The sequence below is a fragment of the Rhinolophus sinicus genome, linkage group LG07, assembly GCF_036562045.2.
Source record: "Rhinolophus sinicus isolate RSC01 linkage group LG07, ASM3656204v1, whole genome shotgun sequence".
Lineage (NCBI taxonomy): Eukaryota > Metazoa > Chordata > Mammalia > Chiroptera > Rhinolophidae > Rhinolophus > Rhinolophus sinicus.
Genome location: NC_133757.1, coordinates 29,742,143 through 29,768,635, shown reverse-complemented (window position 1 = coordinate 29,768,635; position 26,493 = coordinate 29,742,143). Strand labels below are relative to the sequence as shown.

General features: G+C 41.4%; 1 protein-coding gene across 1 annotated transcript; it reads right to left on the bottom strand.

Moving 5' to 3' along the window:
• Positions 1 to 23,339: 23,339 nt before the first annotated feature.
• FGFBP3 (fibroblast growth factor binding protein 3) lies at positions 23,340 to 25,565 on the bottom strand. The gene is made up of 2 exons (XM_019738544.2): positions 25,462 to 25,565; positions 23,340 to 25,123 (listed from the first exon to the last, which is right to left on the bottom strand). Exon 2 carries the CDS (start codon positions 25,032 to 25,034, stop codon positions 24,267 to 24,269), a length of 768 nt encoding a protein of 255 aa, XP_019594103.2. The 5' UTR covers positions 25,035 to 25,123; positions 25,462 to 25,565; the 3' UTR covers positions 23,340 to 24,266.
• Between the last annotated feature and the right edge of the window lie 928 nt (positions 25,566 to 26,493).

Here is a 26,493-nt window from a genome sequence, read left to right as displayed (position 1 = left end):
TGCAAATAACAGCTTTCCCCTACGTTGTGACAGCCCAAATCCCTTTAAAGGCACAGTCGCCCTCGATGAGAACCACTGGGTTAGCTATCCCCTTAACTAAGAAAAGTCAGTGCTCTTTGCAGAATGGTCTTGCCTCTTACATAACTCTTCTAGGTTTCAGTACCACTCCCTCCACTTATTCCTTCAGGCCTAGGGGTGGTAATAGCCTCATTCCACTGCATTGTCCCTGTTATTTCCCTTCACCCGGTCTATATCTTTGTAAATAGTTTCCTTATTAAATCTTAAACTACCACTGCACTTGCAATAAAAAGCTGAAGTCCTTAAAATGCCCAACTTAACCTACATGACCGGCCTCTGCACCCCTGTGACACCAGTTCTCACTCTACCCCTGGCCATTCCAGCCTTCTGAAAACGCAGGCATGCTCCCCTGCCACCCCACTCCACCCCCTCCTCAGCACCCCCAACCCCCACGCCTGCCTTTGCAGTGCTGTTTCTGCTGCCTAGAATGCTCTTCTCCCAGCTTTCCCCAGGACTTACTCCCCCACTTCCTGATTGTTCAAATACTGCCTTCTCAGAGAGGCCTTCCAGAACCACCTTATTTTAAATTATATCGCATCCTTCCCCTTCTCCCCCAATTCACTCCCACCCTCTTTACCCTGCTCTATTTTTCCCTATTAATCTAAACTGCCTAAAGTTCTAAATTCAACGTAATTTATTTATTATATGTATTGTCCATCTCCCTCCACTAAGAGGTAAACTTCGCAAAGATGGAGCCCAGTGCCTGGAACAGTGCCTGGTGCATAGATAGATGGTGCTCAACAAGCACTGATTAAAGTGAGTGAGTAGGCTTATATGATCTTCAATCAGTTCTTTTAAAGTCTACTCGTTACACGGAGACGGCAATAGCTAATGATGGCATTATCAGCAGTAAACAATAACATCATTTTTTATCAAATTCACTACCAGCAATAACAATATCAGTAATCATAGTTATGTACCCTATTCACTGCCAGTAATAGCATCTATCATAGTTATCATTTTTCAAACTCACTCCTAATTATAATAATATCAATAATCACAGTTATCAAATTCATTCAGTTATATCAATCATCAAAATTACCATGTAATAAATGCCTGCACTATGAGCCAGACAATCCCATGTGGATTCTCTTTCAGGTAAGGAAACTAGAACTCAAGAGTTAATCTCACCCAAAGCCAAGTCTGCTAAGTCTTTCGGATTCCCTTTCTGCTAAATTCCTCAACCTTCCTAAATCTGCTGTGTCCTTGGGAGCAGTAAATCAGCCCCGCCTGAGGAGACAGGAGTCATTTGGTGCCTGTACCATAGGGAGATGCAGAATGGGTAGGTCTCTGACTTTTCTGGTGCTTCCAGCCTCAGGTCCTGGGTGGTAACAGCCGTTTGTCTCTCCTGGAGCCAGCACTCCTCCCACCTCAGTCAGCATGCAGATTCGGTCAGAGGAGCTTTAGGTCCTTTAGGACAGAAAACCACTCCGACTTGCCTTAGAAGAGGCTTGGACAGAGGAGGAAGTTGAAAATCAAACTGCCTGCCTCGGTGCCTTCCCTCTTGAACTAGATGCTGGAAAGGGTATTTTAACTTAGAATTTCTACTCAGCTAAATTGTAAACTGACCAAAAGACGAACAGATCGTTCTGGACGAAGCTGTAATCCAGAGGTTGAAACTGATTTCTGTTGAAGCTTTCAACCATACATATTTGTGAAGAGGGAGTAGCGTGTTGTGTCCCAGAAAGAGAATGTTTCTGTTCTGACTGCTGAATGAATAAAGAGAATGAATCTAGGCAGAAATGACCTGGCTAAAATTTAAAAGATTTTAATATGAAAAGGCTAGCAGATTCCAGTGGAAGCGAAAATAGTCAATTTGTATTTACACACAGGGATTAAATAAACTAATCCGAAGGGAGTCTGTGCACGCAATTGTTTGGGAGCAAGATAGATCCATCTGCGTGCAAAGAATTGTGAATGAAGGAGGCTCCATGGCTCAGTGGGCAGGCAGGGCATAGGGGAGACCACCAGTCCAGATAATCAGACATTCACATTTCCCACTGTTTTGTTCTATTGTATCCAAATGTGAGAAGCTGCTTTCCAGTCCCCCACATACAAAGCTCTTTATTGGACTTGATTGAGGCATGATCCCTGCTGTTTTACTCAAACTGCCAGCCTCAGAAGAAGTTTTGCTTGATGGTGTCTGACAGCTCAAGCTTTGCCCCCAAGCAGATTTATGAACTGTGAAAGATGGTCAAATTAACACGCTAAGCATTCCTGATAGGATTAGAGGGTCAGAGACAAGCTGGCATTTGCATACCTCCCTGATGTAGCACACCATCTTTGTGTCTTCCCAGCTCTTCCGGGTGGGGTTTGGAGAGGGAGAGTAGGAGGTGACACCACACACTCCTCTTCCAGCTGGCAACACAAAGGGTCACCAGAGATTCCAGATGATGCTACTTTGGCATTTACCATCTAATGGCAGCATCTCCCATTCAAAAGGACTGAAACTAAATGGTGACTGCATTTCCCCCTGAGGGCTGGATGCCCGTCCATGACTCCTCATGGAGAGAAAGAGCGAGCCGGCTTCTCTCTGGGATGGGATTCACTCCTCCAAGTGCCCTGAAAAGTGCTAGGGGTGAGCCTTAGAACATCCATTTAAGTAATACTAATTACGGATTGTAACAGTAAAGCACATCATTATAGAACATTTGAAAAGGTTAAAAAATACAGCGAGGTAAAAAGCACCCATCATCCCATTACTTAGAAATAGCTTACCATTAACATTTTTGGTGTACTTATTTACCACCGGTTTTCTATGCAGAGAGACAGGTAATTTGTTGTTTTTGTTTTAACAAAGCCAGATCATATTGTTTAACCTGAATCTTTTAATACTATATCCAAAGCATTCTCCCCTATTACTAAATATTTCTTATTGGAAAAGGTTATTTGTAATGACTGCGTTGTGTTCCATCATATAGAATATAATATCTCAACTTAGGTTGTGTGGGGGTCAAGAACAAGTGTCCCTGGAATGTGCCATCCTGGCAGGCAGATTATTTTGACCTGTAGTCAATCAAAGCCTAACAAGCTCAGGAAGATTTTTTTACTTCCCCTTTTTCTTCAAGAGGTTCAGATAGAAAAACCTGCTTTAGGATAGGAACCTTGGCATAATCAATCATCTTAAGCATTTTCACCCTAGCATTAGGATGTTTTCTAGTTTACCCCTTGTGTCCCATTGTTTCTGAGTTGCCTGGCAAGAAGTGGCCTGTCATGTGTGTTCCCCTTCTCCTCAACTACCTGTTAATCGCCCATCCTCACTTCTGAAATCTATTACCCTGTCGCCACCTTTTCTCCTTTGTCCAAAATGTCATATATACCCAATGTGGCCTCACTGTCTTTGGAATTTTCATGCTTCTGTGAATTCCCAGTAGGTATGTAACTAAAATTTGATTTTCTCCTGCTAACCTGTCTCCGTTAATGTGATTGTTAACCCAGCCAAAAGAACTTAGAAGGTGGGGGGGAAAATTTGTTGTTTTTCTTCCCCACGGTTGCATTAGCCAAAGTAATGTGTTTTGCTTCAGGGGACAATGTGCATGAGTAATTGCGCCACACAAACAAGATGCAGGATTAAGACCCTCCCCCTGAATTTGCACTGCCTGATACTAAAGCATATTATAAGACTATAATAATTAAAATATGTGCTATTATTATACGAAGAGACAGTGAAAATTATTGAAACAAAAAATGGAATGGTATTTCAAATCAATGGGGAATGAATTAATTATATAAATAGTGGTCCTAATATAAGTGATTAACTGCTTAAGGAAAAATTAAAATTAAGTTAAATCCTTATTTCACATCATATTCTATAGTAAATTCCAAATGGATTAAAAAGTCAAATTCAGAAAAAAAAGAGAACCAGAAGATGATAAAGGTGAGTATTATATGATCTCAAGATAAGGAAGCATGAAAGCAAAAGAGGTTGAAAATCAAAAGATTAAGAGATATGATCACATTAAAAAGTGTTAATTTGATATATAAAAAATACAAAACTACAAAAAAACTACAAAATAGACCAGAGATATGGCAAGAAAAAAGTTCAACCTTAGAATTAATAAAATGAATGAAAGATAAAACAACTTAGTACCAACTTTATCAAATTAGCAAAAAAAACTTTTTTTTAAGAAGAAATCTCTGTGGTAGAGGTACTAAAAATGGGCACTCTCATATACTGCTAGTGGGGGTGTGTAAAGTGATGCCCCCTGGAGGGCAATTTGTAAATCTGTAATACATAAAATCATAAAATAGCACTTCCCAGCCTTTTTAGATATTAAAATAAATAATAACATATCATCTACTGTGTGGTGTTATATGTCAGATTCTTTACCAAAGTGATCACCATTAATTTTCGTAGCAGACCTATGTGGTTTCATCTGTATTGATGCCCATGTTACAGATGAGAAAATGGGAGGGTTAGATATTTGTAAGCAGTATATATTTAATTGTTCTGACCCTGTTTCCCATGTATTGTTTTTTTTTTCCATTTGACCTGATTAGATTCAATACATATAATAAATTAAAAGCATTAATGACACCCCAAAGAAAGTGTAGAGGAAAATCCTCATTCACAGGTCTTTAACTGCCTTCTGAAATCTTCAGAACTGCCCACAAGGAGTGTGGAAGGAGTGATACTCCATGCTGTAAGGCCCCACTGACTGAAGAGTCACATCTTATCACCACATACTTGGGTCCCACGTGTAGAGGCAAGGGATGACTGGAATGGTAGAACTTTATTTATATAATTGAAATTCCATGGGAACCCTCGAAGGAATGGAATAGAGCTAAGAAATCCAAAACCTTATGAATCAAGAAGGTTGGAAAACGTTGCTGATTCTGCAGAGCTCTAACCACCAACGTAGTCCATCCTGTCTCTTGGATATTATTTAAAGCATGTCTTTGGGCTTCTTGCCTTTTAGTCTCAGGATTAAATTTTTGTTTGTGATATGAAATGGGCTTTCAGAGCAGTACCATAGTTCCTAGCCTTGTACCTATAGGAAGTAACTTTTTATGATTCAATTAAGAATTATCACATGGGAATCGCTTAGACTGTACTATTAAGTACGATGTTGCCTTTAAATCCATTGTGTTAGAAAGGGGTTCTCAATGCTGGCCGTCATTAGAATAAGCTAGAGAGGTTTAAAAGCACTGCTGCTTGGGCCTCACCCCCAGAGATTCTGATTCAGTTGATCAGAAGTGGATTGGAGTATCAGTATTTCTTAAAAGGTCCTCGGAAATTCTAATATGCAGCCAGAGTTGAGATCCATAGTATTCGATCTTTTGTTAAACTGCCTTCCCAAGGGGGCTGCTGGCTCCATGCAGACAATGACCACATCAGTCTTGTTCATGATTGTCTTCCCAACGTCCAGCCCAAAGCCAGGGACATTAGTATTAAATGAATGCAATGATGCCCTTGGAGTTCATTGATTCAGCCCTGAGTGGTAGTCTATTTAGACCCACCAATGTCTTTTGGGGAAGCTGGAGGCTCTAAGAACTGGGCTGAGACAAGTTTGGGTGTATTTAAAGATAAGCATGTAATAGGTACCAGGATATGCGAGGATTTAACAAGGGTTGGAGGCAGGTTCAGATGGCCTTGAGAGTGAAGACTGATTCAGTGTGAAAGGCAATGATTTATCCCTTGAAGGGCCCTGGGATGTCAATTGTATGAGGAAAGTGAGATGTGGGCCGGTTAGGAGTTCACAACAGAGACAGGAGTTGGCCAAGCCTAGGGCTGTTGCGTCACCCACGTCCAGAGCCATGTGTCTGCTATCCTATGATTCCAGGCACGAAGTTGTGCTATAAATCAGAGCTTTGGCGGCTACAGCAGTGTTCAGAAGGGAGGCCCAGGGAAGACTGATGAGAATTGAGTTGGGGTGGTGGGGATAGGGAAAGGGGCCATAAAAAACTGGCATTGAACAGTTCCAAAGATTAGGAAGACAAAGGGAAGAGATGCTGCTTTGGATTTTCTGCAAGTCACTATTTGAAAGGCTAAAGTGAGGCCCAAGCGCTGGCTTCTTTAAAAGAGTCTATTGTTTTGTATTCTGGCCCTGAAGCAAAATGGTAATGGCAGTGCTTGGCATAAAGAAGGGGAAGCCAAAGTGTTATTTTTATATATTTGTTTGTTTTGAAACAGTAATTATTTACTTTTTGAATAGTATTTTATTGACATGACTCAAAACTGTTAACATATAAAAAAATATTCAATGAAGTCTCTCTTCTATCCCCATTCCCCAGTCATCTGATGCTCCCACATTAGATAAGTGCTATTATTTGTTTCTAGTGTACCTACCAGAGAGTCTAATGCATATACCAGCAAATATGAATGTACATATTTTAACCCCCCCTTTTAAATTCATCTTATACACACTATTCTGCATCTTCCTGTTTCCATTCGACAACATATCTTGTGGGTCTCTCCATCCTGTACATTGAGAGCATCCTCAGCTTCCTTACACACGCACAGCATTCCATTTTGTGAATATGCCACAATCTAGTTCATCAGTTTCCTATTGATGGGCAATGACAACGTTTCAAACATTTGTCATTACAACAACAGCAACAAAAGGCTTCAGTGAACAACTATATGGTCATGTCATGTTTTAAATATATGTGTAAGTATATCTGTTGGATCACTTCCCAGAAGGGGAATTGCTGGTCAAAATGTCAGAGGAAGTGATGGGGGAAACCAAAGTGCAATTTAAAAAAGTAAAATGCACGTAGTGAAAATCAAAAGGTATAAAAGGGTATAGAGAGAAAAGACAGCCTCCCTCCTACACCATCCCCTGCCGCTCAGTTCCCTTTATAGAAGTAACCAGCATCGTCAGTTTTCGGTGTATTTCTCCAGAGATTCTGTGCATAATCAAATATGTATATATGGGTTTCTTTTATCTTATTCCTTTTTTTTTCTTTTTCACAAATAGTAGGACACAAGACAACTTGCTTTTTTCTCTCTCCACAATGTATCCAATACATCTCCAAGATACTTCCATGTCAGTATGTATAGCCTCAATCTAAGGGGGAATTTTCTAATTATACGCCACTGTGGTCCTTATACTCATTCTTTTTATTTTATTTTCTCATCCAGCTAGAAAGCATTTAGTTCAAGTACGAGATTCTCACAGAGTTGGAACAACTTTTAGAGGTTACATCTGTTTTTAAGATATGTGTGATTTGGGTGTTTGTTTTATTTGCATTTATATCTCAGTGAACCATGATTTGGGGGAAGAAAGATGACTCGGAAAGGTAAAACCATTTCAGAAGCCTCCCACGTGCTCTGCACTCTTGGACATTGCTAAGTCCTGGTGGGCTCCAGGAAGCTGTCATACCAGGTCTTGCAGGGCTCCAACCCCATTCAGCCTTCACCTGGTTTACACATCGGTGATCAGCCTAGGATGTTAGAAATAAGGATTTGTGTCTGATATACCCCCCCCCCTTGGACTTCAAACAAGCATAATGAGGTCAAGAGAGGTTGAACAACTTACCCAAAGCCACCCAATTAATATAAGCAACTAGAACGAGGGTCTCTCAAGCAATGCCATGTCCTTCTCTCCTCATGCAAGGATCCGCATCCACCTTCCCAGGACAGCTTGTGTCCTAAATTGACAACGGAGCATCTAACTGGCTTCTCCAGGTGACATCTGTGCATGTGATCGCCACCCCACCTGAACCCAAATACCTGCTTATAGAGTGGACGTTCCAGACATTGTGGCAGAACCATAGGAAGGATATTAGGGGAAGGCAGCAGTAGATAGATGTTTGATCTCTCCAGCAGCACACAGGTCTAATTGGTACAACACCAAGGAAATGCTAGATCCAAGAGATCACAAGAACCTTGAATCAAAGTAAACACTCCTGGGTCTTGTGTAGGTCAGTTGCATAGTAGTTATCAATTTTAATTCTTAGAATCATCTGGGCAATCTGCAGGTTAAAAATTCATCTCCCAAGTGCTGTTGCAGAGGGTCACTTTCAGAAGGTCAGAGTGGGGTCCAGAAATTTGTATTTTTACCAGCTCCCTGGGTGTTCAAATAGAGCTAATGCTCAGCCCAGATTTAAAGAAGTACCAGTGAGTAAAAGGAGCATATTAGAGTCAGACGTGGGTTCAGGGGGCAGCTCTTCACTTCAAGACACTTACTCACTCTGAGCCTCAGTTTCTCACAGTGATAAATGAGGAGAAAGGTCGTCCATGCCCCGCCAAACTCACAGGGCCATGAGGCTCATATAAGGTAATGTCTTTGAAAATACTCGGCACGGTATAAGCTGCATTTAAATGTAAGGAGGTGTTACCTCATTGTGCTCAAGAGAAGATATTTGGAAGAGCCTGATTTATTTTCAAGGCTCAGCAGAAACTCCCAGCTACTGTTGGGGAGGCTGATTCAAAATCCATACTTATTTTCCCACTAAACACACTCTTTCCTTGTCAATGGGCTTTGCCTAAGACTGGCTTCATTTTAGGTCCGCTTCTGTGTTCCAGGGCTTTGTGCTAATTGGTTGTTTTCAGAAGCTCAGACTACTTATCGCATTGAGTATGGAACTAATGAAGAGTATTTTCCCTCCAGACCCATTCCTGGCCCTGTCCTCTCACACTCCCCTGAATTTTGAGTGACATTGTGGCTTGAAGCTAGGTCACAAAAGTGCCCTTGTTAATCCTATGAGGTCACAGTTGCACCCAGTGCTTCATGGGAGGACCAATGAAAAGGAATAAACACCTGGCATCTGCCTTCTCACTTTCCTACAGAGAGATGCAAAGGTTCCTAGAGGTTAATATGATAGAGCCAGTGTGGGGTTTGCCCTCCGTGAGTGGTGTGACATCATGCTGTTTAGTAAGGGCTTCAGTGAGCCTCTTGCTCCCAAAGTAGGAGTTCATATTCTCTGTCTCTGATCTAGTAAAAATGCAGTCTGCCTCAGCTGGATTAAAAAGTTTTCTTTCCCCTCTTCCTTTTAAAGTGCCTATAGGCCTGGAACTACCATTTGGAACAAGAGATATATTGCAAGAGGCCATTTCACACCCAGGGCAAAGAAAGCCTTAGCTTCCAGCTTGCACAGCTTGCCTCCACTAACATGAAGGAATATTCGTCCATCTAGCCTCCTCCTTAGGCTGTTCTTGACCTGTTGTGATTAATGTACTCATAATTTTGGGGGGTCTTGTGCTTTTTTCAATAAAGAGGGGGAAGCCATTTGAAGATAGAAACAATAGTTCTTGCACTGTTGTCTCTGCTGTGACAACTATAGCATGGGACTGAAGATGGAGGAGGTGAATTGAGAGAAGAGTATTTTTTTTTCCCCAGTTGTCAAAATGCTGCTATGATGAGTTTTACACCCTAGTTAGTTCAGTGAGTGCTAAAGGGCAGTCTTTAGGAAGACCTGGTGTTCTTGTATATCTAGAGTTTGATTAGTTTTTGCTCCAACTTCAGTAAACATGTCCAGAATGCTTACTAGAGGCAAGGCAGTGCACAGGAGAAGGGGGGAGCAAAGAGCAATTACTAGCACCTGCTACATGCCGCTCCGCAAATGTTTCCTTGCAGGAAACTGAAAACCAGCAGCTTCCCTCCCTTTGCCATAGTAGTTCCCCAAACCTTACTATACATTGGAATTACGTGGGATCTTAAATATATATATACTGATGCCAGGCTCTCACTCCCAGACATTCTGATTTAATTGGAGTGTGACCTGTCCACAGGGATTTTTAAAAGCTCCTCAGGTGAGTGTAATGTCCAGTAAAGTTAGGGAACCACTAGCCTAACTTCTGTTCTTCAGATTTCAGCTCAGAATTTCTTCCTTCAAGAAGCCTTCCCTGAGTCCCCTCTCCCTTCACCTCCACACACACCCATGACCCCGATCCTGTGGGTGTTCTTCTGTAGGCTCACTGCTACTTACCTTTTCATAGTACTGACCACTGTACTCAACAGCCTTCCTTGGGAATCCTGGGAGATCCTTGAAGGCAGGACCAGTGTCCCACTTAGTACTAGTCGAAGGAGTGAATTAATTTTCTATTTGGATATTTCCTTTCGTATTTCATGCCGATTTAATAAATGTCATTATATATTGTGATGGTGATAATGAATGTCATTGAGTATAGCGCACTTACTCACATTTTGTCATGGTCATTGGATAATAAAAATGAAGCATTTGCACTATTTTATGTTTTCTATGTCTTGTAAAATATTTTAGGAAATATTGCCAGCTGAAGCTCTCAAATTAAAGATCCAAAAGTGTGGTTTGTCACAAGAGAAGGTTAAATGATTAGACTTGGTTTAGGAGCGTTTTTTATGAAAATATGTATGTTCACTTAGGTTTCCGTAGACTTAAAACTTGTTCTTTCTCCTATTAAAGTTTATATTTTATAAGATGTGTTTTATAAAATTAGACAAAGGCATATCAGTAAAAGTGTCTCCATTTTGTTCGTTTCATATGGATTCATCACACACACACACACACACACACACACACACACACACAATTTCTGAAGTTGTACCATGCTTTACTTTCAAATTCAGACAAAGAAACAGATCTGCAAACACAGACCCCCTGTAACATCATGGAAAGGGTCAGATTACAAGGCTGGGCGATGGATGGGGTGGGTGGGGAGACTCCGAACCACAGTAATTGTCTCCACGTTCTGGGCCCCACATTTCTAGTTTCTGCGACGCTCGAAGACTTCTTAATGTCCCGCTTTGTAACCCCATCGGGCCGAGTGAATGGTGGCGAAAGTAACGTGGCCACGGAGCGCGGGGGAGGCGGGGGGTAGGGGTGTGGGGGTGGGGGTTTCGGCAGCGGCGCGGGCCTGGCCAGTGGGAAGTTCGGACGCGGAGCGGCAACATCACCCCACCGGCATCAGGCCATCGCCTCCATTCAGTGGCGGAATGTGGGCGGGCGAAGGATGCGCGGGCCCCTCTGCCAGCCTTAACCCTGTGCGCGCCCGCGGCGGAGCATCACCCAGGGCGCGGAGTATCAACCGGCGCGCGAAGCACCGCGTGCTGTCTCAGCACCGCCTGCGGGGCTGCCACTTGCCAAGTTCCTTTTCCTCTCCCGACGTGTACATGTGGCCCTCTTGGTATTGTTCACTTTTTTCCCCCTCACCATTTAATCACCATAATTACTTTTCACCAGAACCACATACTCTCACTACAATTCAAATTATTCAGAAAACATGTTAAGGTCATCGAGGGGCCCAGGAAGCCACTGCAATGTAGGTGGCTTCCCTCGCTGGCGGTCACAGCACAACGCCCAGAAGAGGGAAGCCAGCGCCCAGACAAGCTCTTGGAACTGCAGCCTCCTCCTCCACACTTTGCAAGAGGGGAGTAGCAGTCAGTGGCCTTGTCTCTTTTTCTTTTCTCCCCTTTTCCGCAACTATTGTATTCGTAAATACGAGTAGAGGCGTGATCCTTTTCCAATTAGTTTTTCTTCAGTCTTTTTACTTAGAAAATATTCAAATTTACAAAATAGTTGAAAGTGTAGTGCAATAACACAAGTGAACATTTCTTGAGCATGGATCCACCACGTGTTAGCATTTTGCCATATTAGCTTTACCAACTTTCCGTATAGATTTTTTTCTCCTAAATTCTTTGAAAGTAAATTGTAGCTCTCATGACATTTTGCCCTGAAATAATTCACATGCAGCAACTACGAACAAGGACTTTTCCTTTCATAACCATAATACCGAAGAAAATTAACCCTAATTAAATAATATCGCCTAAAATATAGGCCATATTTAAATTTTCTGTTATTCAAAAAATGCCTTTTAACTAATTTTTTTTTAAATCCAGCATCCACATCCAATAAAGATGGATTGCATCTCATCTAGTTATGTTATTTACTTTTTATGGTAATATTATTATATGATTTTTGTTATTTTTCAGACTGCATGGCATATTTCTGGAGTTTAAATCTGGGGACTGTGGTTATTTCAGATCTGTCTTGTGCCCAAGGCTAGTTAGCACATTTTTAAGCCAAGATTTTGACAGAAATCCTTTGTTGCTAAGCTTCTGGTACAAATTGTGGTTTTCATATGCAGACCAACATGCTTCCCTGCCCTGGGGTCTGACCCAACCCAGATGCAACAAAGCTCCCTTTCCTAGGCTCTTGCTTTCAGAGCCAAGTGTCCTATAAAGGCTCTGAGTCTCTCCATTTTCTCTTACCTCCCTTTTAGATTCATGATTTCCTTGCTGCTTTACGATAACTCTGATCAAACCCAAATTAACAATTATATTTTGTCTTTCTGAGTGAGCTTTAAAAACATTTTTAGGGGGGAGGAGGAGTAGTAGATGAGGGTAAACAGAGTCAAATATGTAGTGATGGAAGGAGAACTGACTGGGTGGTGAACACACAATGTGATATATAGATGATGTATTATAGAAATGTACACTTGAAACCTATGTAACTTTACTAACCATTATCACCCCAATAAATTTTAATTAAAAAAAATATTTTAGAATTTCCGCTAAGTCCTGTCACTCTTCTTATCCCATATGTGGACCTCAGAATTCTTTTCCTACAGTCCTATTGCCTTTATTTCCTGGTTTATCTGTAATAAATGTGTGTTGAGTGCTTGCTATATGCCAGGCACTATATTAAGCATATATATATATATATATATATATATATATATATATATATATACATATATATAATATATGAATATATATTTCTCAGAACAATCTTATAGAGTTGGCACCATTAATATTACCTCCATTTTAAAGATGAGGATATTGAAGTTTAGAATAAGTAATTTGTCTAGTGGGTGTGACATGGCAAGACACAGAGCTGGGACTTGATCCTTGGCTATCTGACTACAGTTCATGTTTTGAACACTACATACTAACTTTAAGACATTAGCATGTCTACAGCCTTCCTTTTACTCAACACATAAAGCACCTATATAATTGGGAGCTATTTTATCCATCAGGTTACTTTGCTGTGTCACTATTTTTATAGGTCATTCAGTAGAAATTGGTGATACTCATATACTAAGGCTGTGTGTTGAGCACAAGACTAACATTTTAACCAAATGACATTTGGAGAACCCATATCAGCTTAGCTGTTGGCTTGCTGAGGCCACAGAACACCACTGGTGACACCCCTGGGAGTCAGAGACTATTAAGCCATCCTCTAAACCATGTCCCAATGGCTGGAATTCCAAAACCACTAAAACCCCCTACACATTTTGGGGAAAGACATAAGGTCCACTTTTTGTTACTTTTCCAAGTGAATATTAAATTTTTTAAATTACCATCTATATAATATTAGCATTATTTCATAAAACCTGTGTCTCTCCACGCCTACAAAAAAATTAGGAGGGACATAATCTCAGAATAAAGAATAATCCTTAATCTGATAAATTCAGCTATATCAAAATTCACTATATTGTCCTTTTATGGTAGACAAATATAACCCTCATGATGAACTGACTTTGGGACTTCCCATATAGGCTAACACCATCATTTTACCAAAAAGGTAAACATTTTTTGTTTGCATGAAACATTGCAATATAAGTGATAGCAACTTATATGATGAAATTAAAATATTTTATAAATATATTAAAATATTTTATGTTTTCTGCAATAATATTAATTTATCATAAGCAATTCCAATACAATGCTTGAATGTAACTTGTAAAATTTAGGGTTCATTTCTGAATCAGAGAAATTTATTGACAAATCCAGTAGCTACTGCCTCAGCAGAATGAAGTATCTCAAAATTGAAATTAATAAAAAAAAAAAAACACCTAAGAATTATAACGACTCACAAATTATTATCTAATTTGGCATTTCTGGCAAATGGCACAAATCATACCGTTATAATGCAAACAGCATAATTAGCAATTTTGCTGAAATTAAGACAAAAGATAAATATATACCTTGTGAATTATACATGTCGTTATTACTCATCCCACATTCACTGGCCCATCAACAGAACACCAGACCTGCACCATGATCATTAAATTTCATTGTCTTTGATCTTTTAACCCACTCCCATTCATATAAAAATCATAGTTTTCATATGCATGTATTTAAATTTTCATTGTTTGAAGGTATAGTCAAGATAGAAGGATAGAATATATTTATTAGCCTGAGTTATGATTATTTAATATTTAGACATATGATATGTGAACTTTCCTGTATTGAAACTCTTGCCCCAGGTCCTGCGAATGTTGGAGGAAGACATAAGAGGCAAGTGTTATTCGGTGTGATGTCTCTGGCTAAATAATCTGAGTACTGGTCACCCCTATTTCCACAGCACTGAGTACTAATCCCTTACCTCCCCTGGTGGCTTCCCCTGGAGTATCACCCTTTCCCTCTTGAGTCTCTGAAAAGCTACTAGTGGGACAAAACATCTTTGGGATGTCCTCTTCAGTTTACTGCAGCCTACCACTCTCTGGGGACCTAGCACAATTTCCTGGGGATTTGACTGCAAATCAGATCAACCCCACCTATCGTAGGCTGGTGCCTTTGATCCCCACTAACTGTTAGACCTGGGAGGTAAACCAGCAGCAGTTTCTCCCCAGCCACATGCAGAATTCAAACCTGGGGACAGATCAGACTTGAGAACAGGCCACCAACACAAGCTCATAGATCTCATAAGAGACCCTCTCACCCTTAGAACTGAGCTCTCAATTTCAATATTTAGCAAGTACCAGGAAGTCTATGAATTTCAATGAGGATCTAATGGCAAACTTTGAGATAAACAATAAAATGACAAAGGAAGGCCCTTTTATGTTATTGATATTGAATTTTGTAATTTTGCATTAACAAAATAACACACCAATCCTGTCTAAATTGTTTTCTAAATTATTTTCAAAATTCAAGATCATTTAGTCATTAAAAAATAGTTGTTGTTATTATTTTTTAATGGCAAATGAAACTGCAGCGTATTAAAAGAGACCTCTTCTGCTGTTTTGAACAAATCTGCCACTGAGCAGTAGTCACCTTTTAAGGTTGCTAGGAACCTCAGGCTGCAGCCAAATAAATACCCCTGCTGGCCCCTTCCTGCCTCTCCCCTTTTAAACTCTACAGCTGGTCCCAGTCGGCTAATTATCCTGCTTGCAAATAACTTCAGTTCTCCAGCCTTCAATCTGTCGCCAGCCTGAGTCAGGCAGCCTACTTGCTTTTTGGCACACATGCTGTCATCTAACACTGAGGTCCTTCTTTATTCTGCATGATTCACTGAAAGTTTTTATAACACTGTAGGTACCAGCCGTTCACAGTTACTCAAAGTGGTTTCATCCTACAGATTTTCCTGAGGGTTTACATTGTGGATTTTAATAGGGCTTGGCAGGAACATCCAAACCCACCTAAGAAATTGGTTGCATACCCACATGGTTGAGACCACTGGTGTGAACTAAGGAATTAAGGATGTGACTTTCCTAAACATCTTTCCTCTAGGCTCACTGCTGCTGGTAAGTTCTCAAAATACTGCAATCCTGGGTGTGTGTGTGTGTGTGTGTATGTGTCTGTGTGTGTGTGTGTGTGTGTTCTGCTGTGTTGTGTGTTGTTTTGCCTTTTTTTGTTTGTTTTTTAAATTTAATTGAGAGCATCCCTGAGCCTTGGGCAGTAATCAGAAAGGATAAAAAGAGAGAAGAGTAAATAACTGCCTCTAAATGCTGGTAAATATTTCATCCCAGGGCACTGCCAAGCAATACTTATACATGGTTAAACACAAACTATGACATCTTACCCTCCAGGGGGTTCTACACTGGCTATCTTCTCTTCACCTCTCTCCCCACATCTTGAAACCAATGCATAAGGGCTGTATCCCTGTCTGGATTTGGAGAAGAATCCTTGTCATTGTAATCCTTGTGCACAGGAACAAAAGAACATACGGATCAAAGACTTAGGGTCTTCAGTGCCCCCATGATCACATGACCACCCAGCTCAAAGGAGGCAACTGTCAATTGGGGAGGGCTGCTTGGAAGCTTCTGGCTTTTCATGGACAGTCCCTGTGGTTACCTAGAAACAGTCCCCTCACGTCATTTCCATTGCCTTCACTGTGCTGCCAACAGTCCTTTGAGAGATTCTGTGTTTAGCCATTTCAACTTGTACCCTTAATGAAAGCATCCTTTTTTTTTTCTCTCTGTGAAACTTACAGCCCTGCATTCCTCCAACCCCAAATTCATTTTGGTTTTCCTTTAGAACTTCAGAATCAGTTTGCCTAGTTCTCACACTCCAAAATCCTGCTGTTTAGTTTGATCATAATCATGTTTAAATGTATAGATTATGTATAGATTGAAAAATTTTAAATGTTAAGACTTCTTGTATGATAATAATAGCAATAATATCCATATATGTTTCCATTTATTCAGGTCTTTCTTATCTGCCCTCAGAAGTATTTCGTATTCCACATATAGCACTTGAATATTTCCTATTGAGTTTATCCGTAGGTATTTTACCTTGTGTTGCTATTATTATCTTTTTTAATAGCTTGTTGTCTGCGTATGATGGCCACCCAATAATTTTAATATGGCTGAAGCAGCCTTCTTGCTTTAAAAAGGTGATGGAGGCTTTGGTCTGCTTTTATGCCTGCTTTTAAAAACTGAAATAGGGAAGAGTTTGAATGTGGTGAGCCAGAGGTCACAGGAAGGACAAACTAGGAGTAAATTCATCAAAATCCTGTAGCTGTAAGTGTTGGCCAGGGAGTAAGGAGAGCTGCTCTTTGAAGCTATAAGAAAGCCCGGGAGCTGGGAGGTCAGCTGTGTCTCCACATCTCCAAGACCAAAAACATTCTCCTTTCCTTTCAAGTCGTCCTCATTGAAGGATATCTCACATACCCCCTTGCTTCCACATTGAGGATGAGAGCACTGTATATTGTTCTCATCACCAGATGAATCTCTTTTCTACAACCACACATTTCTTGCTCATTTCTTTCTGTGCTATTCCCAGCTGAGAGGCAGAGTTGCTGATCACCATTTTGTGTAAGTGTCCTTTAAGGTGGAAAGTTGCCTGCATTGGTATACTAAAGGAAATAGGAACACTAAGGATATATTTATTGCATGCTTCCAATGTGCCAGGCCCTGTGCTTTTACACGAGCATCTCATTTAATCCTCCCAACAACTCCATGAGGAAATTACTATTATGTTCCTCCCGGTTTTACATAGAAGACGACTGAGGCTCAGAGAAATCAATTGTCCAAGGTCACACAGCTGGTGAGTGTGGTAACACCAAGATCTGAACCCATGCATGTTGGTCTCTGTCACCTAAATTCTTAGTAGCTTTTAGCTATAATATATTTTTGTGATGGTGGAAGAAAAAAGTCCTAAATTATGCCTCAGCCAAACTAAACCATTAGTCTTTTGTTAAACGTTTGTGGCAGCTGTGGGAGTGCTCTGCTCAAGTCTCCCTTGAAGTGAGAGCCCGCTCTGAGTGGTGTAGTTCGCTGACAGTGCCCAGCCGCAGCATCTTCAGAAACCACCAGAATGTTCACACCATGAACATGCTCTCCCTGGGCCACTCCCAGCCAATGACTGTGTCTGCAAGGGAGCTGGGACCAGGCCACTCCTGTCCAAATTGGGGTTTCCCTGGTCTGTGCCGGGGTTCCCCACCAGCCTGGTTGAGGTTTCCTCAGCAGCACAGAGTTAAGTGTCTTTCTATTCAATCCTCCTTCTTCCCGTTCTCCCTGTGCAAGACTCAGAGACTCTCTTCACCTATCCCTGCCCTCTCTCTTTTTATCATATACAGGCAGTTCCCCCAGTAAGTCTTACCATCTAATTCTTAGAGGACTCACTTTGCTGTACCTTTCCTCAAAGACATTATCATCTTTGTGACACTCTTCAAAGTTTCTATATTTCTCGTTGCCCTAGGATGGGACATATGGCATAGTCTGGTCAGAAATGAGCAGCAATGAAACTGGTTACAAGTGTCATATTCATGCTATGGGCCCTGAGCTTGTCCTCTAGCCCAGGCATCAACAGATCAGTTTAGCATGTTGTGGGGACAGAGCCAGGAGTGCAGTTTCCAGGCTCTCGGCCTCACGTGGGAAGGTGCTGACTCAGGTAGTAAATGGCCATCAACTGTGATTAGCTGGCCATCAGCTGTGGCTAGTTGGCTGTCAGCTGTAACCAGTGAGCCATTGGCCACTAATATAACTGCCGTGGCTACACTAGCAGCGGATGGTGGCTGGCAAGCGCGGATTGTGGATTGCGGATTAGAAAAGGCAGATTGCAGTTAGCAAGTGAGGTTGGTTGGCAGAGAAGCAGAGGGCAGGTTGCAGATCATGTGGCTCCTGCTTCCTGTGTCTCCAACCCAGCCGCCAGCGAGAATATAGTGGTATGACTCCCCTACCTATGGCTCCATGGGTGTTCCTTTTTGGCCTCACCATGTCCTGTGTTCTTATGTGGGCAGCGGAACCAGAGACCCCGTATGACACCCTGCATGACACATGTACATGCACTCGGTTATAAAATATTCATTTGTCAGTTGGGCCACATCGTTAATATAGTCTTCACTTGCTACACATTTCCTCACTTGTACAGTAGATGGAAAATGGTGTTTAATATATTTCTGTCAGTGATGAAACTGACAGGTTCTGGGAAGGACATGAATCTTTGGAGGACACTATTTAACCCAGTACAGTGCTCTTACTCCACACTTTTATAAATATTAGGTTGGTGCAAAAGTAATTGTGTTTTTTTGCAATTATTCTTAATCTTTTAAACTGCAATTACTTTTGCACCAACCTAATAGTTCCTTAATTAAACTCTTCTGTTACCCCCTTCTGACTGTGTGGTGTGTTTCCTATAGGAACACTGATGATACAATATATACTTTAGAATCTATAAATGTGTTTCTTTCCAACTACTAAGAGAAACTGCATTAGAATCTTGTATTAGTTAAGGTAAAGTTTAATCTCAGACTATAAGGCTTAAATAAGAAATAAGTCAATTTACGTAATTTGCAATAGGTATGTTCTATAAAGCTGGTGTGAGAACAGAATTAGTAAATACTAAACCATTGCTCTTAGGGAGAATACAGGATTAGGTTTCTGCAAGCCTCTGTCCATAACATTCTCATCAGTTGATCCATACATAACCTTGTTTTATCTGTGTTTCTGTTAAGAAGATACCTTATTTAATCTATATTGCTGATTCATTAACATTGAACTCATGGCCAATAGCACTATACAAGGTCTGACAATTAAGTTTGCGAACTTGTTGCAACAATGTTGCTAACCTTTTTTGATATCAGAAGGATTATTCATTATGAATTTGTACCAACTGGACAAACAGTTAACCAAGTTTACTATTTGGAAGTGCTGAAAAGGCTGTGTGAAAAAGTTACCCAGTTAAGTTCGCGAACAATTAAGTTCGCAACCTCATCCTAGAAAAAGTGCTACATACGTCATTGCTGAATATCACTACAGTCCCCTTTGAAGTACTCCCCTTGGGAAGCTATGCACCGATGCCAGCACCTAGTCCACCCTTCAAAGCAATTTTGAAACTCTTTTTCTGGGATGGCCATCGGAGCTGTTGTCGTATTACCTTGATGTCCTAAATGTCATCAAAATATCTCCCTTTCAATATTTCCTTTATCTTCAGGTAGAGAAAGAAGTCTTTGGGGGCCAGATCAGGTGATTAGGGAGAGTGTTCCAATACAGTTATTTGTTTACTGGCTAAAAACTCTCTCACAGACAGTGAGTGCCATGTGAGCTGATACCTTGTTGTGATGCAAGAGCCATGAATTGTTGGTGAAACGTTCAGGTCGTCTACTCATATACCACAAAAAAGAAGTTTGCTTACAGTTTAAGAACTGAAGCAAGAAGGCAGAGTGTCACTTTTTTATATCTCAGCAGGGAACACGCTTGTTGGACTGCTCAAAATTGTCACCACTTTGTGCATGCATGTGTTCACAGACGACTGAAAAAATGCCATGAGTATTTATTTTGGGGTGACAAATTTTAGTGAGTATGAGAAAATCAAAGATACAGAATCCACGAATAATGAAGGTTGATTGTACATTTATTTTTCCTTCATGTAAAAGTCTCACCCACATAGAGTAATGAGGAGTTTTCCAGAAGGTTATTCAGGGGCCCAGATTCTTCCCATCTTGTTGCTCTGCCATCCTTTAGGGTATTGTATTCTTCTTCGTGGTTAACATTAATCTACTAGAACATCTATGTTCCACCTCCCAGAAGGGAAAAGGAGAGAAAGTCCAACGTAAACAATTAAAAATATATATTGATGTTGCACACATCACTGGCAAAAGTTTAATCATTTGATCATATCTATCTTCAAGGAATGCTAGAAAATGTGTCTGGCTGGGTGGCATGCACTCAAGAAGAAAGGGCGATTAGATTTGGGGTAAATAACTGGCAGTTTACCACAAAGTATCATTAAGATGCCAAAGATATGTTTCTAATTCTGAAAGGTACTCATTTATGCTTCCACCAATGTTATATGAGAATATTTGTTTCCTGGAGCCTTCCAGCAGCATAGTATGCCTTATTGAGGCACAACAATTTTTATGAGTTGCTCAGAATTAGACTTAGAGGTAGAATGGGGCTTGGCCCAAGAATTTTAGGTTTACATCATTTCTTTTCTCCCCCACACCTGTTTATTTACTACAAGCTATCATCTCCTAGATAGGCTTCCCAGATAACCAGACTTACACTCACTTTTCAGCTTTCTAATCTCTTACATGTAGAAACCTAATTTTTATTGTTATTGTTCTTATTGTTGTTTTCTAGTGGTTTCATGATGTAATCCTATATTCCACTTTGTTGAAAGCTGGCATTATGTCAGGGTATTCCTCTTCACCCCGCTTAGCACCAAACAGAGCCAGGGCATTTGGCACAGCATCAAAACGTATTTGTTTATTGTTTAAGTAAATCAATTGATTTTTGAATTTACTGTTCTGCAAGGGAAGGAGAGGTAATATTTATTGGGTTCCTATTATATTCCAAGTATTGTGTGATACTGGGCAGTATCCAATGTGTCATGTAATTTATTCTTCATGGTAACCCTGCAAGTTGGCCATTAATCTTATTTAACAAGAGAAGAGAGAGAAACATGGAAAGATTAAGAAACCTTCTCAACGTAACCCAGAGTAAATTGCCGGCCGAACTAGTCCTCAAACCAGCCGTGCCTCACGCCAAAACCAGTGCAGGGCCACATCACAGGACTGCCTCCTAGGGCCAGGGGTAGGAGGAGGAAGGGGGAGGAGCGAGGCTCTTGCCTAGGCTGCAAAATATAAGGGAATACTAACAAACTCAGTAATCAACATAAATAATGTTTTAACGCAATATATTTTTAAAATAAAAATTAACGCACATCAATCCATGATGAACAAAATATAAAATTTTAAAGAAAGAGAAAGGATCGTTATTCCTGATTGTCCTTTTTACCCCAGGCTCCAATATAGCTTCCCACAGCACTGTTACTGATCCTGTCTGTATGTAAAATTGTAAGCTGAGTCATTGGCAGAAAGCGTCGTTTTAGGATTAATATGTTGGTGGTGTGTAGAGCCACCTGAAAAAGAGAGGGACGGGAGGGCTTCAAAGGCTGGAAAGATTTTGCCTAGTTGAGATGAGTTCAGAAAGGCAAACTGAGTATGGAGTGCAATTCCACTTTTCCCTGTCCGCTCTTTGCTAAATAACTTGGGAAGCACAACCAGAATAAAATGGTGCAATATTTTTAATAAATTCTGTCTCCCACAGACTGAGTTACAGATGACTTGCTATTTCTGAGCCCCTGCTGATCTCAGCTCTGACAGTTCACCTGGGTATATATACCCTGGCAACTTTCCCTTCACTCCAAATGGCACCTGCAGGGAAAATTCCCATGTTCCCCATGTCCATCCTCCTCATTACTTTAGAGATTTTGATCCTGTTTTCTCCCACCTGCAGGTTTGTCCTTCTAGCCTAACCTTCCAAATCTTTCTAGATGCTCCAAGTATGGAAGCCTTCTCTATTTCCCTGGCCATTTCAGTTGTCTTTTTTTGGACCATTTCTAACTCCATAAACTTTCTTGGGTTATAACATGTAGTACTCTAAACATAGTACTTGTTAATTTTCACATGTTATCACCTCTAAGCAAAGCTACATATAAGATTCTATAAGGCTAATAGTGTGACTTAGGGACCTCAGATTTAACCAAGCTCAACTCCCCTCCCTCAATTTACATATCAGAGACACTGGGATTTAACCCAAGTCACTCTAGAAGCTGATTGTAGGGTCTGTTCATTTCCCTTCCACTGCAAGCAATTGGCCCCTCTCAGCCTGTATTCTGTTCTTGAGAAAGTCTTAGTAAAGCTCTTCTTAAAGAGCAAATACTCAGCCTGTATTCTGTTCTTGGGCCTAAAGAGTTTGGCCTTTCCCTCTTCCATCGAGGTAAGTTCAACAGCCTGCCAAAGGGTACACAGGAAGGAGTTGGCAGTCATTTTGTATAGAGAGCTAAAACTGTGATTCTTGCTCTGATTCTAGACAGTGCTGTTTCATTTCCAATATCCTTTTCTGATGAGACCCACATTTTGCCAACCTCTTTTGAGAAAGTATACATTGGTTCCTATCTTTAGGGAATAGTTTCCAGCTACTCTGAGCTCCTTTCCTTGGCTAAGATGAATTTTAGCTAATGGTTAATATTACTCAGAATGTGACCTCATAAACCTGGACTAAGCAATCTGCATGTTTTTACCAACTGTATGAATACAAGAATGTACAGAACTGGTAAAAGACTGTTTGCATTTCCTAGAGGCTGGTCAAAAGAGGAAAGAGTTCAAGAGATGTTCAGTATCTGTAAGATTGCTGCATTTACCATGATTTTAAAGGGGAACAGAAGGTCAGCAAAAAAGATGAAAACCTTAGATAGGGCAGTGGCTTAAATGTCTCGTGGGCTCAGATCTGTAATATGAGTGAATAAAATTGATTGGTAAGATGTGTAGGAACAGTGGAGGATTCTAGAAAATATGCCAAGTGTAAAGGGGGCAGGCAATATTCTGTGTGAGCCAATTGTTGCCATGCAGGAAAGTGGGTCCAATATTGTTAGATCTGAGTTTTAAAGAGAAAAATCTGGATTTGTCTATGAAATTATCTAATTTTTAAATGCTGGCAACAAATCCAAGTTGGGAGAGAGAGAGGAAGAGAGGAAAAACGAAAGAACCACGTGCAGGCCAAACAGAACAATGATAGGACCCAGGTTTTGCCAGTTTGTGACTCAACATATTCAGACTTCTTCTTTCTTGTCTTTTCTCAACAATTCAAGACGTGTTTAGGAGCTTACTTCAAGGTACACTCACAACTAGATCAAATGCAGTCGGAATTTCCATTACCCTGCCAGTTCTTTAAATCTATCCATACAGTTTTTATTGAGCACCTAACGTGCAAAGACCATTATTACATCTTGTTTAAAATGAAATATGTTAACAATTAATTACATGAAACAGAAATACAAGTTCCATAAGGGTTCAAATGACTCTGAGATACATACATTTTAGCTGTTTTTTAAAATGTCAATTATAAAAAGAATTGGTTTTTTAAAACCTACTGCAGCACTCAACTTTTACAATTCACTTCTGAATTTAGAAGGTTAATGGGAAAGTTTCAGAACATTAGGCAGCATTTTGTTTAAAAGTAGCACTTCTAAAAGAATTCAAGGGCAATTGACCATCTTGAAAATCTTTTCATTGGAGTCAATTTGACCAATAATGGCTTCTATCCCTGTAGAGGTCATCTATTACACCAAGTAACACCCTGAACACTACTGTAATTCAGAAAGAAAAAAAGTTGGTAATCTTGTCAGCTGATTAGTGAGAAGACACTAAACAGTTCAGCTTGGCTCAGGCTATCAGTTGCTCGTGATTACGTTTTAATGTAAATATGCTAAACACTATACGTTGTATCCTGCTTCCCATACAAGATTTACATCACTTTAGTCACTTTTTTCCCCTTATGTTTTTAGCCTCTGTACCCATCTCTCTCTCCCCAGTCTATGGTTTTCACACGTTTAAGGTATGCCTACTTCTGTTTCCACTATTTCTTCTGCTCTTAATCAGGGTCGAGACTCTTTAAAAAATTTTAACTTCTCTTGTGTCGCAGAAATTCTCCATACCGCTTACACTTTCATCCAAGCCCACCCCTGCACCCCCATTCTAGACCCTGGACTCCTTCCCACTCTCTATCCTGTATCTCTTGGCCTAAGATGCTCTATGCTTCCCTTCCCGAGCTGCTCAGCCCCGGCGCCACCTTGTCCTTCCCTAGGCTGGCAGCCTCAGCCATTCCAGAAATTGACAAAGAAGTTGCAAAAGGAGTGCCACTTCTCAGCGCAGTAGGTTTCCGTGAGCTTCGCGTTCTCGTCCAGCCCGTCGGGATCCGGCCTGGCCCCCAAGGATCGCTCCTCGTCTGCGGCCGAGGCCACCTTCCTCTTGCTCCCTTTAGCCTTCTTAGAGGACTTCCCTTTGGGCAGCGCGCTTGGGAGAAGGGGGGCCCTGGCGGCGAAGCCGAGCGCAGGCTCCCGGGGCCGTCCCCGGCTCCTGGCCCGGGGCTTGAAATACCCAGGGAAGCCCGCCGCAGTGGGGTGGGCGGGTGGGGACGCGTGGGGCACCAGACGCAGCTCCGCACCATGGCCCTTCTTGCCTGCGCACAGGCGGGCTTTGAGCGGCGCAGGGTCTTGGCAGGGCCGCCGCTTCTTGCGCAGCCCCCCCAGGACCTGCTTCCAGTAGTGCGAGCCGCGGGCGGCGTAGGCGGCGCAGCGCTCTGGCTCCCCGCGGTAGGCGCACTGGTGGCGCGCCCCGTCCGGGCCCTGGCAGCGCAGCGCCAGCTCGCTGCCCGCCGCCGGCCCGGGGGCGGGCAGCAAGAGCTGCCAGCTGCACGTGTGGCGCTCGGGGCTGAGGAAGCGACCGGAGGAGCCGCCCGCGGGAACCCGGGCCGATTCTGCCACGCTGCCTCCCGCCCCCTCGTTCCTCCCGGCGGCCGCGAGGAGGCAGCAACCCAGCAACAGCAGCAACAAAAGCGACACTCGCAGCCTTAGAGGACTCATAGCCTGCGATGTCTGCACTCAGGTCGGTTCTTCCAGGACCCCTGGGTGCTTCAGTGGTGGCAGGGCCAGGAGAGCAGCATCCCTCAGACCTGGGGACAGAGGCAGAGACTGCTACTGACTGACCCGGGCGCAGCCCTTGGCCCCAGCACATGCACCTGCGAATCCCTTTCCCCAGACTTCCTGAGCGCTGGTTTCCAGTGGGCAGCAGCAGCCTGGGAGGGGCCCCTCTGAAAAGTACTCCTGGAAGAAAATCACTGTCTAAATCATCGTTTTAAAATACTTCTGAAACCTAGTGCAAATATGAAAGCAAAGCAATACCTGACAATTACCACCTCCACCCCCTCCCTTCCGCATCCTTGCATACACTACTCGCAAAATCACTTCAGAAGGTTCCTTGGAAACATGTACTTCTGCGCTTTGAACTTACCGAGTTCTGGCAGAGGTGGCGGAGCCTTATTAGGGTAGAGGGAATGACTGCAGGAGAGATTAGTCTGTTTTAGCCAGCTCCCAGTGAATGAACGTGTTATATCAATGGGACAGAAGGGTCCTCCCCTACTATGCCCCTCCCAGATTTCTTTCACACTGGGAGGTTTCCCACCACCCGGGGACACACACACACACACACACACACACACACACACACACACACACACACACCAGATGTATCATAGAAGTGGCACTGTAACAGGAAACATAAATCTTGTATTTAGTTCCAATGTTTAAAATAATCACGCGACTTTTTAAAAGTCATTATTTTCTTTCCTTTCACATATTTAATCATCCGAACATAAAAGTTAAACAGAAAGATCTACGTTTTAAGAGTTAGAATAAAATGAAACAAAAACTGTGAATATTCTAAACCAGGCATTACTTACACTATTTTTCATATCGTTCTGAAGTCTATATTTTCACCCAACATTTCCCATAGCTTTTCTTATCCTAATAACTTAATCTAATAACTGTTACTAATAAAATATATTCTAGTTTATTAATATACCATAATGTTCAGCAGTTCACCCACAGATGAACATTCAGGCTTTTGATTATTTTTAGGTATTACAAATCAATTCTAAACTTCTTATAAAAATTAGAAGTTTTTTTAAAAACAACTTATTTGGGTTATAGTTGCAAGGTTTACCAGTTCATATGGTATAATCTTTAAGACTTAACATGTTCTTGAATCTTGAAATTTTCTATATTTAAGCATCGCTAAAATATACTTCAAGATATTCCATCATCTTTTTAAAAATGTTCTCGGTAATAAATGATTTTTTAAATTTCAAGAGTTTATACTTCTGACTATAATTGTTTTACACATGTGAATATTTTTCTAAAATACTTCCCCAAGATGTCAAGAAATTTCATATTTCCTAATTTCTTGTGGACAGTATTTTCTATTACTGAACTCCCATTGGTGTTGTATTTGAACAGTTATAATTTGATAACTACCATAAAACCA

Bases quoted from the DNA above. Each gene is read 5' to 3' on its own strand.
- FGFBP3 (XM_019738544.2), bottom strand. From the start codon at position 25,034: ATGAGTCCTCTAAGGCTGCGAGTGTCGCTTTTGTTGCTGCTGTTGCTG.